Genomic DNA, 13,203 nt, shown 5'->3' with positions numbered 1-13,203 from the left:
CAATTAACTGATGGAGCTTGGTAATATGGATGGGTATTTTGGTAATGTGGGAATGGAGTTTGGTGAACAAGAGGTGGAATTTGGTAACACGTTAGTGGAGTTTGGTAATTAGGAGGTTGAATTTGGTAACTCGGTGGTGGAGTTTGATAACCTGATTGGGTATAACAAACTGGATATTAATTTTGTGGAGCTCGAGGATAATCTTTGTAAGATGAGAATTTTCTGAAGTGTCCATTTCCATCAGATGCGCAGGAAATAGAAGACACATCTTCTCTCTTCTTTTTCAATAATCCTGAAGATTCGGTTGAGGTGGCAACGCGAGAAATCTTTTCGGTTTTAATCCCATCTTCGATAGCCTCACCTACCTTGACTATCTCCGCAAATTTTGCTCCAATAAGCAACATTATCTTGTCATAGTACTCTGGCTCTTGAATGCGTATGAACACTTCAACGATCTCTTTCTCAGACATGGGAGGTCGAACTCGAGCGGCCTCTTTCCTCCACCTATACGCATATTCATGATATCTTTCAGTGGATTTCTTCTTAATTCTCTCCAAAGAATAACGATCAGGAACGATGTCCACATTATAGGCGAACCGTTCGACGAAATCTTTAGCTAGTGCATTCCAGCTAGACCACTGTTTTGTCTCATGGGAGGTAAACCATTCCAACGCTTCTCCATTCAAAATTCGGCTAAAAAGTCGCATTATAAAGCTTCATTCCTTCCAACTCCCACTAGCTGGTCACAGTAGGCCCTCAGGTGCGCCAAGGGATTCCCCGTTCCTCCGAAAGTGTCAAATTTTGGCACTTTAAACCCTTCCGGGAGGTCCAGATTCGGATGGATGCACAGATCCTCATAGATCAACCCATCGACTTCAGGATTACAATGCAACTCCTTTATGGCTTTCTTGATCTCTTCTTTCATATTCAACTTGGCTTCCTCTTCTTTTGACCTCCATTTTTTCTCTTGTTCCTCATAGTGATCAAGCTCGAAATAGTTGGCATAAAGTTCATTTGGAATTGAAATTTGAAAGGTAGTCTTTTGAGGTAATGGCGGAACAATGGAGGGATTCTGGGTATTTTGAGTGGCTTGGTAATTTTGAGGGAAAGTCTGGGGGTTGGTATGCTGATTTTGGTGATGGGTGAAGGTTTGGTGACGGCTAACATTTTGATTTTGAGGGGGAGGGCAAACTTGTGGGTTGGCATTTTGATAAGGAGGGAAGGTTTGGTGGTTGGTACCTTGAGGAGGAAGTGGCGCTTGGTAAGAGACGGAGGCATGATGGGGATTTGGGGCGGTTAGGTCTATGATTGGGGGATTTTGAGCGGGGTTAGAGGGTGGATTTTGAACCTGTTCCGCGCTTGGAGGAGGAAAGTGGAGTGGAGGTCTTCTATCTCCTGGAGGGTTGAAAGCGAAAGTTGGATTAGGCAAATCTTGTCTTCTTTACATTTCAAGCCTCATTTTGGCAATCTGTTGCATCAATTGCATAACTAATTCATTTTGATCCGCGGCGGCGGGTTGAGCCACGACAACATTAGCAGGCTAATCTCGTCGTTGTTATCATCCATTACTGCCTTTCCTTTTTGCAAACTTTGATCAAGGGAGGAATCTTTGGGGGCCTTAGATCTTGTGAAATAAGGATGACCAGCCAGCTTATCAACACAGAGCAGTTATAAATACATGACAAAGAAAAATAACTCAAAAGATAAATGTGTTAGTCTATGTAGATGATAAATAATACAAAATATCACACATATGACCACAAACACATAAGAATTGTTCCACTTGAAGATACCTTAGCCCACATATTTAGTGAAATGACTAAATAGACATAAATTTGTCTATTTGATTTTGAGCTTAGTGAATCAGAAATGTTGACTCGAGTCATGACAAAGTCAATTGTATCTTTTGTTGTCGTACTTTTGATTTTCGATTGAGAGGAAACTCTATTCTCTTTGCAAGAGTTGAAAAAGATAAAATTTCTCAAAATTGGGACCGAGCCTTGAAAGACTGCCTACATATCTCACTAGCGAGAATTCAGGTCCTACGTAGTTCGACTGCCTCAAATCTCTTTTTGAGTTGAGATGGCAAATTGACCCTTTTTCCGAGATGAGAAAGTAAGATTTAGAATTTGAAAGAGAAGTTTGATTCTTGTTGGGAAACTAAAGACTCGAAGAGTATTTGGACGTACTTTTGATAGTGACTTAATACTTATGCATAGGGGTTCTAAAATATTTGAATAAGAGTGAGCTAGAATATCTCCAAATGAAGCAACATATTCACACAAGTAGTTATAACACATAAACGAATATTGCACATTCTAAACAGATATGTGACCCTTTTGTGCCAAGGGTAGGCCTAACGATTTGAAAGATGTATACGTCATTTGAAACATTCCATTGCCCCAAAACCCATACTTATACAAGTTTTGTGAATACACCGAATGGGGAGACATAATAGGGGAAGAAGGATACAAAATAATCAGTCCCGCGCAGGGGTACAATCCTAAACTAGACTTCCATGAAAGGTTCTTCACTCTTAAGCTTCTTGTCGTCTCTCGATGCCCACACTTTTTTATAGGATAGTCGCTTGTATAACTCCTTTGTTGACTCTAACAATCTAGTAGACTCCCAGCCCCCAGGAACAATGATTTATAAACAACGTATACATCCTCTAAATTTAAACACATAAGTATGATCGTCCGTTTAGTCCGTAGGCCATTTTGGACTCAATGTGGTCTTTCTACTGGGCCCAACACACCTTGGATATTGGGTCATCTTAGTTCAATGCACTAAAAGGGATTTGGTTTCGCTCTACGCTAGTTGACTAAGAGTTGGTTTAGATAAGACCTGGTTACCCGAGTCGGACAAACTACGGGGTGAAGTTTAATAAACAACGTTGGATGATCACAAGCCAACTATTCGTTTACCACTTCAAATGAATTCAAATAGTGTTTTTCTGAAGGACGGTCATGGTAAGCCTCGTAACCGCCTTTTTTCCTAATGCCATCTATTTGCCGTTTGGCGGAATCGGATGCCATGAAATGCGACAATTTATAATTTACAAGAGTTGAAACAAGTAAGCAATTAAACAAATAGTGAAATAAGTTAATTTTAAGGTTAGAACCCATTCAAATCCCCAGCGGAGGTCGCCATTCCGTTTTATTTAAAAGATATAAATTGACTGATTTCAAGAGTCGCCACTTAATTTTTTAAGTAAAATTAAGAAAACTATTATTTTCAAAAGACTAAAAGAGGAATCTAATGAAAAATTTAAAAGGATTTGGGGTTCTTATTAGTGTTTCGGGAAGGGTTCGAAAGCACCCGAAATGCCCGCTAACACACGGTTATCCGGTAATTAACTATTTGGCTAATTGGTTTTAAAATAAAAGCATGTTTGACAAGTTTAGGAAATAAACAACTTCAGACTTGAATTATCTTTTTATGGGAGAGGGAAATAGTATTAGGGATTTACTTAAATATAATATTTTACAAAGTAACTTAGGTAGTAAAATAGATATGATTATTTAGTTTTTTAGAAAATTTAGAAACGACTATCTTTTGGGGAAATCAAATTAAGACAACCTTAAAATCGACTAGTAAATAAACAATTAAACAAATACAAAAACAAATAAAATGAAGAGAAAGAGAGTTTGGGCCCAAGTCTGGTTATCTGTCCGCCTGGGCCAGTACTATAGCCTAATATCAATTTTGGGTCCAAAGGCCCAAAACTTAGTACCTGTCCTAAACTAACAAGATGATAATTAAAATAAAAGGGCTCAGGTTCAACAACAAAATACAAACTAAATATGGGGGCCTTTAGGCCCATTTCCATATACACTAGGTGTATACTAGTGTATACAATCCCGTGACATCGATTTCCGGAGACTTGTTCTTTGATTCGATCTGGCTGGCCGACTTGAAATAATGTTATTGGGTCTTCGTGGCCCAATTGGAATGCAAATAAGGAGAGCATTTGAGTCCAGATGAGACTCCGTCACATGAGAATAAAGGGAAAGACATTAATATTTATTCATAGTGATAAATGAGATTTACAATAAAATTACATAAGTTACTGGATAATTTTGACAAATTCCAACCTTTTTACACAAAGCAAATCATTCAAAGGAAATTAACAACAACAAACAAAGTAACTGAGACCTTAAAGTATGTCTATTAAAGACTAAAGTAACATTAAAAAAAAAGAGTTGAAGGCATTTGTTCAAACCAACTAAACAAATATTAAGCTCAAGTATAAGACTAAGAACTTTAGGAAATATTCTATTCAATCAGATTATAAAGAAAAATAAAATAAAATCTAACGACCAATTACTCCAACAAAACAAATTGTAACTTTCTTTAAAAGAAAATCTCAAGGAACAGAGCCCAATTATGGTGCGACACTGATGATCTTTTAATTTAATCAAAGATGCAAACAACAAAAATAAAACATGAATAGCTAACTATAACTCATCAAATAATTAGCTAAACTATGACAAGATAAACTGAAATATTTAGCACTACAAAGCAGAACGGATGCAAACTAGTTAAGGTGTTAAATAATCCGAATAAAGGAGCGTGTTGGAAGCAAAACAAGGCACCGATAAAACAGATCCAACAGAATTTGAATAAACAGGCTGGGATATGAAGAACAACAACATACAACCCAATCAAAGCCTAAATCATGGATTCAAGAACAAACACCTAATTGACTGATTTCAATGTTAATCTAAGCATTTCGAGCAGACGAGATCAACAACTAAAATAGGATGAAAGAAACTCAGAAAGAGATATGAGCAACATAGCAAGACACTGAAGTGGAGAGATCAAAACAACATCGAATGAGATACCAAACTCTAAACGAAGTACCAAAGGAAATACCGGAGTCAAATGCTCGCTTTTTCGAGTAATTCAAAATCACCAGTAGCTCCTAATACTCTTAAACCCCAATACTTGAATGTCTCACATGAAGGCATGAAACACATGAATAAAAAAAATAAAAATTAAACCAACACCACATTTGCATCAGCGAAAAACTCGGTTTAACTCACTCAGGTGATCAGAAATGATAAACTGCATTTTTTGACCTAACAAACAGAGATGTTCAATGGAGGACGATAAGAGCGGCAGCGGGAACTTAATAACAGCAAGGATACATTATTGACAAACCAACCATGGTTATTATAAAGAACTAACTTGACTTAACCTTATCCATAACGAAATAAACAGCTAGACCACAAGTAGAACAAATAATATTTGAACGAAACTATAATTCGCAGGAGAGTTTACCTCTTCTGGAGTAGCAAACCGGGACGGCGATGAGTTTGGGCGAGCTATTCCAACACCAATCGACAACGAATTCCGATGGAGACTCGAATTCCGAGAAATAAAACCCCAAAACTTCAGTTATATGGATGCTATCACTCTAAATTCCACTCCTCTTTTACCTATCAGTTCTCTCTATATTTTAGCTTTTCTTGTGTGTTTTTATCACTGTTTCCCCAACCTTTTCTAACATAAAATCTGCTATCCCCCAAACCTTTTCCGGGGCCTTAGAAGGAAGTGGGTGATCCCTTTAAATAGAACAAGATCGGGGCTGATTTAAGGGGGGGGGGGGAAACGGGAGGGATTTTTTCATTTGAAATTCAAATTTTGACAGGATCACACTGTACGAATTCCTCCATATTCTTCAGCAATCACAACGGGTAAACAGGGGGAGCCACTCGATCTCGAGGCAAGGACAGATGCGGCTTGAGATCGCAACACCCGGAGGATGAAGGACAATTCGCGGGCTGCTGGCTATATGAATTGTCGAAGGATGAGAGGAAAACGATGAGAAAGTGCAGTGTACTGTTGTACGTGTAGCTGTCAGCGTGTACACACCGTCTATCATCGTGAACTCTCCATGAGATCTTCCTATTGAACCTTAGAGCGTCGTTCATGCGCTGAAGAAGAAAACAGAAGCGTACTGCTGTACGTATGTTGCTGCTGGAATGGGTTATTGGATTGAAGGAATTGGGTTGGGTTTCTATACGTATTGTAATAGGCTGCTGTTGTATTGTATTAGTGTAATGTATTTGTATATTAGTGGGCTGGTAATTTATGGTGTGGAGTAATAGAAATGGGTTGACAATTGCTAATGAATGGGTTTGGGCCAGGTCTGGTGGTTGCTGGAAATAATGCAATAAGAATTGGGTTCGAAAAGACAACCAAGAATGTGGTCGATTTGAATTAAGAAAATAACCACGTAAAATTGTAATTTCAATCAAATTGACGCACTTGGTTGAATTTGGCCAAAATTAAAATAAGACGAATTAATGTAAATTAATTAACGAGCTTCTTAATCTTAACAAAGTAAAATAATTAACTTAATTATAAATTGATTAATTTAAATTATAATTCATTGGATAATAAACTAATTAACCAAATATTTAACTAAAACAAAATCTTTTTTTTTTAGACGATTTTCAAATATTTATAAAATATACTAATTGTATGCGTAATTATGTAAAACATATATATTATCTAAAAATTATTTAAAAAGTGACAAAACTATTTAAAACAACTTGCAAACTATATTTATTTATTTTTCAAAATTTTATAAAAACTAACTATTTTAAATCGTTTGAAATTGAAGAAGCTCGAAATGATTAATTTATATTGTGGGGTCCAAAATTGGGTGTCAACAGTCAGGGGCTACAGTCAGGGGCTGAGCAACACCCCCAGGCCTTATCATATACAAGGAGGGGGGCAATTACCGTACCTCCAAACCTAAGGTGGATCCTAAGTCGACCTACCTACTAAGGTTAGTCGACTCAACCCAATACAATATGATATATTATTTAAACTAAGCACCTAGAGAGGACTCCTCTCTTAATACAAAGTTACTAATAATACATAAACAAGGGAGACTCTCCCCTTACATGAACTTGAAACTAAGCCTACTCAAACTACTGTAGCTAAAAGACATAGTAAATGTGAGGATAATGTAGCTCAAGAAAATGGAGACAGAGGACCAATCTTTATGAAGTCTATTTGGCCTACTGTTGTCGAGCAACTTGACAGGAAACTAACGTATATCATTTGTCATTTATGTACTGAGTTCCCGTCATGGTTGATAGATAGTCAAGGTGGTTGTTTAATCCATTTCGACTTCTTCCTTCTGAAATTTTGTACCCCCATTTTTCTCCAAGAGATAACTTCCTTTTATTGCATGGGGCAATTGAGGATGAGTGTAATAATGTTGCACAATATCGTGTTTGTGACTGTGTTTGGCCAAGAGGTCTGCTGTACCATTAGCTTCCCTGTACGTATGAAGACACTGAAAAAAAAACACATTGTTTAGCAAGAAGCTGTAAATCCTGTATCTACACCTGAATCTTCCAATGAGGCACAACAACTTGTAATAGCCATTTAGTGAGTAATTCAGAATCAACTTCTAATATAATATTATTGTAACCATGTTGTATACACCAATTTAAACCATAACAGGCTGCTTGAACCTCTGCTTGATTATTTGTTCCTTCACCAAGAGGTATAGCGAAAGCAAAGATTATGATCCCTTGTTCATCTCTTAGAATGCCTCCCCTCCAATTTTCCCCGGATTGTGTAAAGCACTACCATCCATATTCAACTTATATCTATTAGGAGGAGGAGTCTTCCACATAACTAGTGTAACTCTTGTCTCTTGATTACATCTTTCAATGCTTTCCACTACTTCTGACCAGTTCGCAGGCAACTGAAGGTAAGGAAAAACAAAATAAAGAAGTAAAAACATATCTTTGAAAATCAAATATTTAACTTTGAAAATACTAGATGTTTTTCCTCCATACTTGGCTGAGCATCTATTTTTCCATAGATTCCAGCATATTACTCTAGGGAGAGTTCTAAGAATTATAGCATGTGCAACATTCTTCCCTGTAATACCATTCCAGCACAATAGCTGGTTGATCAGTGAAGTTTTCTGAAAAATTGATCCCTATGCTACCCGCAAAAAACTTCCAGATATGTACTGCAAAATGTCCCTGAATGAAGATATGATCCACGTCATCCCATCCCTTTCGAATACAACAGAAACATTTCACAGGTTCCACTCCAAAGATTGCTAATATTTCATTAGTTGGCAATTTATATCGTATTGCTCTCCATAAAAGAAAGGACATTTTGAAAGGTATATGTTTATGCCAAATTTGAGAATAATTGACTGTAATGGCCTTCTTAGTTCTGCAAATTTCCCAGGCTGATGTACAAGTGAAAGTACCAGCCTCCGTCTGTTTCCAAATAGCACTGTCTTTAACCCCCTGCACAAACTGAAATTTAGTGTTTAAAATAGAGGGAATAAGGAGAGGTGGAACCTGTTGCCTCAATTTTCTTTCATTCCATTTACCATCTACCGGAAAGTGTGCAATAGTAGCATTATTGAGACTTGATATAGAAGTAGTATAATTAGCTAATGCACCCACTCCGAGCCAATCATCCCACCAAAAGGAGCAGCTTCTAGAGTTGATTCTCCAACCAATATACTCTTCCACCTTGATCTTGTTTTTCACCATGTATTTCCACATCAAAGACTGTCTAGTATGCACCTTTTTTGCAACTGGATGAGCTCTTTGACAGTATTTAGCTTTAAGAAAGTGGCTCCATAAAGATGCTTTAGACCTGAAGCTCCACCATTGTTTGTACTATAAAGAGGTGCATATATCTGGTAATCTTCTGATTCCTAGCCCTCCTTCAGCACATGGTAAACACATGGTACCTAGAGAAGCCCAATGATATTTCTTTTTATCCAGATCCTTTCCCCAGAAAAAATCTGCAATAATGGCCTCAATGTATTTAATAGTAGTGCTGGGGGGAGAGATAGCAGCCATAGTATGGATAGGTATAGATTGCAAGGCATGTTTGATCAATGTAAGCCTGCCTCCAAAACTAAGTATCCTTGTCTGCCAACCACAAACCTTTTTGGAGATCTTCTTAACTAGATAAGAGTAATAAATGATCCTTTGTCTACCAATATAGAGGGGACAACCTAAATAAGTAATAGGATTGTTTTTCTGGGAGAAACTAGTTACTGCTTGAATGGTATTGATAATGTCTTGTGAGGTATTGGATGGAATCATAAAATGACTTTTTTCTTTGTTAATAAGCTGGCCAGAAGTATGTTCATAATCCCCTAACATGTCCATGATGAGCTTCAATGAATGTCTGTAAGTGGAAGCAAAAATAATAACATCATCTGCAAAACTTAAATGATTGATTTGAGGTCCTTTAGGTTTCATATAAAAACCTTTATAACTTGGAATCTGATGTAGAGAATTAAGCAATCTTGACAGTACCTCTGCTCTTAAAATAAATAGGGTAGGGGATAAAGGGTCACCTTGCCTAAGTCCTCTAGTAGAGTGAAAGAAGCCATCTCTGTGCCCATTAATGATAATAGAATACCAATTGTTACTCATTATCCTCCAAACTAAATCAATAAATACTTACCCAAAACCAAACCTCCTTAGTACCAAACATGTGAATGACCAAGACACTCTATCATATGCCTTGGTCATAACAAGTTTGATAACAACATTAGTACCTATAAGAGGTTTTTTAACATCAAGAGTAAACTCCTGTGCAAGCATGATACTAAATGTAATGCTTCTACCTCAAACAAAACCTAACTGATTATCTGAAAGTAATAGGGGTAAAATAGTAGCTAATCTAATACTCAATAATTAGGAAATTATCTTATTAGTAAAATTACTAAGATTGATAGGTCGAAGATCTCTGAATCTGGTAAGTTGTTCTGTTTTGGGAAGCAAAACCAAACATGAATGAGTCATGAACTTAGGCATAATTTTACCACAAAAGAAATATTGAACAGCTGCCAGCAAATCTTCTTTAATGCTACTCCAACAAGACTGATAAAATTTTCCCCCTATACAATCCGGACCTTCTACTGAACTAGGATTCATAGCAAAAAAAATTGTCTGAGTTCCTCTAAAGTAGGCATGGCTTGCAGCATCTCATTTTGTACAGGAGTGACTAAGGTAGGAATATGCTGGAGAATTCTGTCATCTATTCTATCGTTCTGACCAGTGAATATTTGTTGATAATAATCACAAGCTGCTTGAGCTATTTGCTCATCACCTTGTACCCATACTTCATTTTCAGTACAAATCCTATGAAGAAATAGCCTCCTTCTTCTACCTCTCATCAAAGAATGGAAGTATTTAGTATTGACATCACCCTCCTTAAACCATTGTAGTTGTGTCTTTTGTTTAAGAATAGATTCCTCCATTTTCAAATACCTAATATAAGTTGCATTCATTTGATGAAGTGTCTGTCTAAGAGCTTCAGTGTTATTAGTCATAAGTTCTTCCTCAGATTGCCTGATATTCTCTTCAAACTCCCTTACCGTAGTAAAGATATCTCCATACTCGCTTTTAGACCAATTACTAAGTGTAGATGATACTCTTTTCATTTTCTGATGTAATCTCCACATATGATTGCCAGTAACTCTCTTTTCCCAACACTGTTGTACTGTCTTCATAAAGGTGACATTTTCAACCCAAAAATGTAAGAACTTGAAATATTTAATATGACTCTCATTGGTGTTAATCATTTCCATCAACATAGGACTATGATCAGAACCAACAGAGGATAAATTTTCCATAGTGGTTTGAGGCATAACCTCTAACCATTTATCATTAACCATAGATCTATTTAATCTCTTCCAAACTCTAGCTTCTGCATCCCTTTGATTACACCATGTGAATGGAAGTCCTGTGTATCCAAGATCAGTCAATCCACATGCCTCTATCACTCCAATAAATTCAAAGCTCCTATTTATATTGTCAGATAATCCTCCCATCTTCTCCTCTATAGAGGTGATGACATTGAAATCCCCAATTGTACACCATGGTAGTTCCATATTAGCATAAAACAACAATCTGTCCCACAGAGGTCTCTTCAGATAGTCCTTACATTTAGCATAGATAAAGGACATCATGAATTTATCCGGAATATTTGTATACTTAGATGTTACTGCAATGTGTTGATCATGTTGTTCAAAAATATGACCATTGACTTCATTAGACCAAAACAACCAAATTTTCCCATTAGGATTACTGGCTGCCTGATCCATTTGGAGATGAATTCTCACCTTATCAATCTGAGAATTATCTGCAAAGGGTTCAAGGATAGCAATAATAGATAAATGATGGAGTTTTTTGAGAGTTTGTAGCCTTTCCAATGATCCTTTGGTGTTGATACTCCTAGCATTCCAACAAATGGCCTTAATCATTAGTAACCATTTGATTTAGACCTAGTCATAGGCCTGCTTGAAGTATCAGACATGCTGGTGAGAGGTTGATGAGGCTTGTTGTCTAGTCTGTTTCCTCCCCTTGGGGATAAACCCTGTTGTTCTGTCATTCTTTGAACATCATAACAGTTGTCCTGAAAGGTAGAACCTAGAACTTGACCTGTATGCTCCATGGTGTCCTCAATATCCTCATCAGAATCTTCTATAGACTGATTATCAGAATCCAACTCATCCTCAGAGTTAATTGCCCCATAATCATCAGGAGTCAACTTACCCTTTTTTGCATTATTGGCAACCTTTTCATTAGCATGAGTGTCAAGTTGTTTACCTGCAGCTGTATCATCTGGATCCTGACCAGTACTCTGTTTCCATTTCTTTTTAGAGCCTCTCTTTTCTTTTTACTCAGTCTATCCCCAGATTTGTTATTGAATCTGCCGTGTTGTTGACCTGTATCAGTAACTGGTTGAGTACCAGTTTTTTGATGAGTCGTGATAGGGATATCAGGGGCTTTAGAGTCTCCACTATGGTCAAAATCCACTTCCTCATGTCTAGCATGAGTCAGTTCCCCCCCCCTCATGGACCCCCCTTCCTGCAAGTTAGTAGGTGTCTTCTATTCCCTCTCATCCATACCTCCAACAGCTTCCTCAACAACAATAACAGTTTCAAGTGGTTTAGGGACTGGGAGCATTGAGTCAATACCTGGAACAGCTTTCCCTTTAATCACTTCTTTTCCTGAAATGTTATCAATGTTTTTGGTTACATGTCTGCTCTGCTTACCTTGTGCCTGCAGTTGATTTACTGCTGGCTGAAGCCTGTTATCCTGCTTGCTGCCATTATGTATCTCCAGTTCTTCTAAAGGAGGTGGTAACTCCTGCACATCAAGGTTAATATATGTATTTTGTGTAGGAGTAGCAATTATACCTGCATGTTTGGGGGCCTGATCTGGTTGTTTGGTGTTACTCCTTGGTACCTGTTGCTGATTATTATTCCTCCTCCTTTGTGTTTACCACTGATCCTCTTGTTGCCCCTACTGTTGAGCTTGTTCTCTTTGTTGGTTATAAAGATTGGTAGAATCAGCTTTAGGACCAGAATCTTTGTAACCTTTAGACTGTTGTTGATTGTTATCCATATCTTTATTATTCTTGTTTCTCGCATTGTCTATCTCCTTTTTCCTTTTCTCTTCATCCCTTTGTCTAATGGTACAATCATTTTCCACATGCCCTTGATGCTTGCAATAGAAACAGTAATCAGGGATATTGTCATATTCAATTTTCTGCCATCTTCCATCAGTGATATCTTCCCCAATATAACCCATCCAAATATAAGAAGGTCTCTTGTGAGTGAGATCCACTTGAACCTTCACCCTAGCTTGACTACCTCTAGTCTTTTTAATAGAAGCAGAGTCTAAGTATAATACTTTACCTATAGGTGAAAGCATCCCTGTTACAAACTCTTTATTATAACAATGCCAAGGCAATTCCGGTAAAGAGATCCAAATAGGGACTATGGAAGTTCCTTCAGCAGGCTTAAAACTAGGAGTCCATACTTGAATTCTCATCACTTTGCCAGCGATAGTCATCCTTTGTTTAGTCCAAACCATATTATAATCAAGCTCGTTATCAAGATCAATATAAACATGACGAGAATTAAAATGTGCAATCTTAACTCCACCAGATAATTGAGTCTGTAAGATGAAATTATTCCTAATAAGATCCACTTTAGGCATAGTGGTGCTAAACTTCCCAATGAGAGTATACTTACAAGCAGCAGCCAAATCTTTAATGATCTCGTCTTTAACATACAGAACAGCAGGTAAACCTTGTTTAGTAGTAATTTCAGGGGCTATCAATGTAATGCTAACATCACTTTTGGCCTGATTATTTCTAAGTCAATCAGCATAT

The 13,203-nt window shown here is 37.3% G+C and overlaps 1 protein-coding gene across 1 annotated transcript; it reads right to left on the bottom strand.

Annotated features, from left to right (window-relative positions):
• Nucleotides 1-9,949: 9,949 nt before the first annotated feature.
• Nucleotides 9,950-11,284, bottom strand: LOC107062074 (uncharacterized). Its single transcript, XM_015312294.1, has one exon. The coding sequence runs from the start codon at nucleotides 11,282-11,284 to the stop codon at nucleotides 9,950-9,952; it is 1,335 nt and encodes a 444-aa protein (XP_015167780.1).
• Between the last annotated feature and the right edge of the window lie 1,919 nt (nucleotides 11,285-13,203).

Source organism: Solanum tuberosum, unplaced genomic scaffold (genome assembly GCF_000226075.1).
Source record: "Solanum tuberosum cultivar DM 1-3 516 R44 unplaced genomic scaffold, SolTub_3.0 scf00194, whole genome shotgun sequence".
NCBI classification, from domain to species: domain Eukaryota; kingdom Viridiplantae; phylum Streptophyta; class Magnoliopsida; order Solanales; family Solanaceae; genus Solanum; species Solanum tuberosum.
Note: the sequence above shows the minus strand (reverse complement) of the source record. Positions and strands in the feature narration are given on the sequence as shown.